Source organism: Montipora foliosa, chromosome 4, assembly GCF_036669935.1.
Source record: "Montipora foliosa isolate CH-2021 chromosome 4, ASM3666993v2, whole genome shotgun sequence".
NCBI lineage: Eukaryota > Metazoa > Cnidaria > Anthozoa > Scleractinia > Acroporidae > Montipora > Montipora foliosa.
This window is the reverse complement of record NC_090872.1, coordinates 44,569,346-44,574,041: the sequence shown is the minus strand read 5'-3', so window position 1 is coordinate 44,574,041 and position 4,696 is coordinate 44,569,346. Positions and strand designations below refer to the sequence as shown.

The 4,696-nt window shown below is 47.7% G+C and overlaps 1 protein-coding gene across 1 annotated transcript; it reads right to left on the bottom strand.

Annotated features, from left to right (window-relative positions):
* Positions 1-211: 211 nt before the first annotated feature.
* Positions 212-2,791, bottom strand: LOC138001408 (uncharacterized). The gene has a single exon (XM_068848042.1). The coding sequence runs from the start codon at positions 2,789-2,791 to the stop codon at positions 212-214; it is 2,580 nt and encodes an 859-aa protein (XP_068704143.1).
* Between the last annotated feature and the right edge of the window lie 1,905 nt (positions 2,792-4,696).

Genomic DNA, 4,696 nt, shown 5'->3' with positions numbered 1-4,696 from the left:
GCATGCAAAGCGAAACAATAACCCGAACTAAACGACGGCGTGTACAATGGGTTACGCTATGTGACCTAGTGGCGGGAATTACACAACAATGCGAAATATGGCGTGACTTCTTCTTTCTTCTCCTCGCCAAGGTAGATGAGTAATAAATACGAAATAAAACTAGGTTGGGAATTGATAGTACACAAGCAGTTACAAATAGCTAACATTGTCCTTAATATGTAATGTAGTCCTTGAGGTAAGCCGGACGACGAGTTGAACGGCTTGACCGGCGTGGGCCAGGTGAGGAGGTAGGCTCCGGGATATGGGCATCAATGTCAACAGTCATGCTTCCACTCGGGGGAGGGGAAGACTCGGGCACATGATGAATGTCAGGCTGAGGATCTGGTGGGGTAGCGAGCTCGCTAGGAACTACGGCAGGAGCCGGACTCGGAGTGCTCTGAGGTGTAAGGAGGGGAGTGGGTTCCTCGTCAACGTGCTCAGAGGTGAGAGGCTCTTCGTCGGTATCTTCAGGGTAGGAAGCGGAGCTGTAATGACGAGAGAGGTTAGACGTGGTCTCTGTTAGGGCAGGAACACGATAACATTCGGACAGCTTGACGCGATAGGAGGTAGAACGCAGCTGTGAACCGGTGAACTTGCGTACGTTGCACCATAGGCCATCCACGGAGACCACAAGATACCGATTGCGGGCACTGGTCTTGGAGCCATCAGAAGTAATGTACACCAAATCGCCTACTTGAACGGGCGTGGCCGGGCGAGGGCAACATCCTGGGGCTTTGGATCTCTCACTTGTGGGGTGGTTACGGAGCCGCAACGACTTTTGTTGTCGAACAACTTGGAGGTCGGAAAAAGGGATCTGTGCGTTAGTGAATTGATCGCGTTGAAGCCACATCTCGCGGGCAGACAATCCTCTGTTGCGGATACGGGTGTTGAGATTGGCTGTCGCCACAGCTAAGAAAAGAGGACTGATTGTACCACCCTCAGGACAAACACGTAGAAGCTCATCACCAAGTTCTGCGACGCATTTCTCTGCCACAGGATTCTTGTTCGGGTTTTTGACTCGGCTGACTTCCACGGCAAAGCCATACTGCTTAAGGATTTCATCGTCACCTAAAGAAGCAAAGCCAGGAGCGGGATCTACCCTTATGACGGAAGGGGGGCCAGACAGCGGTCGCAGCTCAAGGCACAAACGGAGGAGACCAGAGCGAATGGATTCACGACGTTCGTTATCCAACAAGCAGGCTGCAGTGAAGGACGTGGACGTCTCGCGGACGACAAGTACTAGCTGACGGTAGCGCTTTATGATGTCTGCAGCGAAGGAAATACCAAAGCCGTCGGGGGGATCAGAGGTTGATTGTTCAATGAGGCTGGATGGAACTTTCTTCAGGGAAGAGCATAGGTGGCAACACTGCGAGCACCGATCCAGGGCTTTGTCCAAATCTAAAGCGAAGAAATAACGCTGTGAAACCAGTTTCATCTGGTGACGGGAGGGGTGGTCCAGCTTCACGTGTAAGGCAGCAAGGAAGCCATCAACAACAGAGCGTGGAATGACAATACATTCACGGGGCGCAGCGAAAGGTTCATCGCGTTTTACGACGAGTAGGCCGTCACGGGAAATGGAGACCAGGTTCAGGTAACGCTTGACATCTTTAATGTTTGTCAGCTTCTTTGACGGGCGAGTGCCCTGCTTAAGATGAGAGTGGACACGTCTCAAATCCGGGCACTCTAGTTGCGATTGGAGCCAGGCGGAACGGCTTGTGAAAGGAAGGGACATCTTCCGCGATAGCACATCATGAACAGAAATGGGACGCACAGCTAGGTCTTCAGCTTCGAATACAAATGAACAAACTTGGCAGCGAGGGTCGTTGCAAGCTGGTGCGTTACGACTAGCAAAGTCAGAAGGCAGGTTTACAGAACCAGCCAAATGGAGCAGTGTGATTTGGTAACGGCTAACAGATGATAAAAACGAAGTCACTCGGGGACTGGAGGAGAACTGTCCACAGCAGAGCTTGTCAAAGGCCTGGACACACGGCTTGCTGTCAGTCAGTACATAAGTCTTAGACTTTGATTGAATTATATAAGGGGCAAAATGCTTGACAGCAGCGGCAATAGACAATGCCTCTATTTCACATGGTAACCAGGAGGCTTGATGCTTTTTAAATTTGGCACTGAAGTATCCGGCAAGGTGGAGCTTCTGGTCACGAAGCACATAAAGAGTGGCGCCGAGGCCATTCATCTTGACGGAACCATCGGTTGCGATCCAAAGTTGATCATCAGGCTTGGGGAGTGTGATGGATCTGTTAGACGTGAGTGCTTCTTGACAGGAGCGAAAACACACTAGGAGCTCATCAGACCAAGAGATGGTGTCTTGAGATTGACGACCAGCCGTACGCGACTCGAGAGGAGCGAGGAGTTTAGCAGCTCCACTAAGGACCCGACCAAGCATTTTGTATGAGCCAACAAAAGCACGTAGACCACGTACATTCTTGGGTGGCTCACAAGAAGCAAGAGCAGCTACACGATGGGGAGAAGCGCGGATCGAGCCCTGGGACCATATCCAACCGAGAATGGTGGTAGAAGCTGGGCAGATTATGGTTTTCGCAGATGAGAGGCGAAGGTTGCAGCGATCGAGAGCCGAGAGGACTTTTCGCCAGTTTAAAAGGAGCTCTTGATGGGAGTTACCACCACAATACAAGTCGTAAGCAATCTTAGCGACACACCCTTCCTGAAGGAGATCACCCAGGACGCGGCACATTAGCTCCTCGAGGGCCGTTTCGGAACCGGGGATTCCCATTGCGCAACGCGTGTAGACACGAACGCCTTTAAAGGGTGTAACCACGCCACAATACTTCATGGAGTTCTTTGCAAGTGGGATTTGGTAGAACGCCTGAGACAAATCAGAGACGACAATGTACTTCCAGCAAGCAATCTTGAGAAGAGTGGAGTCCACGTCCGGCATTAGTGAGGGCTGGGGCTTGCTATAGCGGCCCACGTCAGTAAAGGCTGTGACTAAGCGAATAAATCCTCAGGACGCTGTTCAGGCTTCAAAGAAATGTTCGCGAGGTCCAAGAAACGGGAGCCAGTTAACTGCAAGCCATAATGCTGTCGGATCGATTGCCAAACGCCGCTAATTGATGTAGAATTCTTGACGATTGAGTTCCGAGAAATGATAGGGGCGTAATTGGCAATTTGGCCGAGCATCATTTCTAAATGTGTTACTTTTTGAGCAGCAGTCCTTCTTCTCGCCGTTGGAACAGATTCAGGATCGTTGGAGAAACCACGTAGGGGTGTAGCGTTTGTTTTTTTACCCCACGATGATCCATCAGTAAGAAAGTCTGCGAAGTTCGGATCGAGGGACAAGATGTACTTGAGATTGTTTTCCCAGGCTTCGATCAAAGTAATAGTTTCATTCGAAGAAAGCGACCACTGTTTCGGCGCTCTGTGTGAAGTCATCACTACGGTTCACGAATTCTGGCTTGATTGCTCAGAGAGGCGGCTAAAATCGAAGAACAGCTTTGATGTTCTTTCCGTGGGTTTTTTGAAAATGTTGCGCTGCCACCACGCCAGTGAGTTGAGAGAACACGTTTATTCACCGAAGGCAAGATGCAAATACAACCCAAACTAAGCAGGCAAAAGTGGTAACAAAGGCACCAAGCTAATTATGCGCGAACTGTGACAATGAGGTAACTAAGCGTGCATGCAAAGCGAAACAATAACCCGAACTAAACGACGGCGTGTACAATGGGTTACGCTATGTGACCTAGTGGCGGGAATTACACAACAATGCGAAATATGGCGGAAAGAGTCTGCTGATGTATTCCAAAAATTCAAAAATGTGCAACAAGTTCAAAAACATGCACGTGCCTTAACAGATAAGACGTCTGTACGTGCAAACAGTATTGAATAAAATTGTTTCGCTGCTATTGTTGTCTTTCGTGGTTTTGTACTAGGGTCTCAAATAGACGCGGGCCTGAAAAAGCACGAACGTCTAAATGCACGCAAAACAACGTGATTTTCTTAACTCACGAATGTATATCATTACGGGCAATCGGCTAATAACAGTGGCAAACCGACTTTGTTTGCTTGCGCTATAGATCAGTACCATAACGATGGAAGCCTGTAAGTACACTTCTTATTACACAATAATACTCGCGTAAGCACTGTATTGAAATCGATCGTGATTTGTTAGTGACCAAAGGGAATGATAACACCATGTTTGGAGGGTGGGGAATTGGTGCAGCTTTCAGAACATACTAAAAGTTAATTTTCCAGACTTAAAATGTCTGTCGATACAAATTACTACAGTTGTGCCACCAAACCGATGATAACATTCAAGTGGTGGAAAACTCGCATCTGCCTTAAAAAGAAAACAAACATCTCTACACTATCATGGTCGTGTTATTCTTTCATATAGCTCACACTACCTTTGTTACTGTTGTTTTCTTACAGCTTCTTCACAAATGAAAAGATTCGTTATAAAACAAATATTATTATATATGGTATGAAGACGGAACTAAAAAAAAAATCAGTTTGCCAACTGGTATTTTCTTTTTTCTGTAGCACAATATGAGTCACTACTTGATGGTTTGGAAGTTCTTAGAAATGCTTTGATTTGGTGCTTAAAATGCCCCAGTGTCATAACCGAAACGTCACACAAGGAGATTTTATTCACCTCTACAATAAATCAGTAGATGAACAG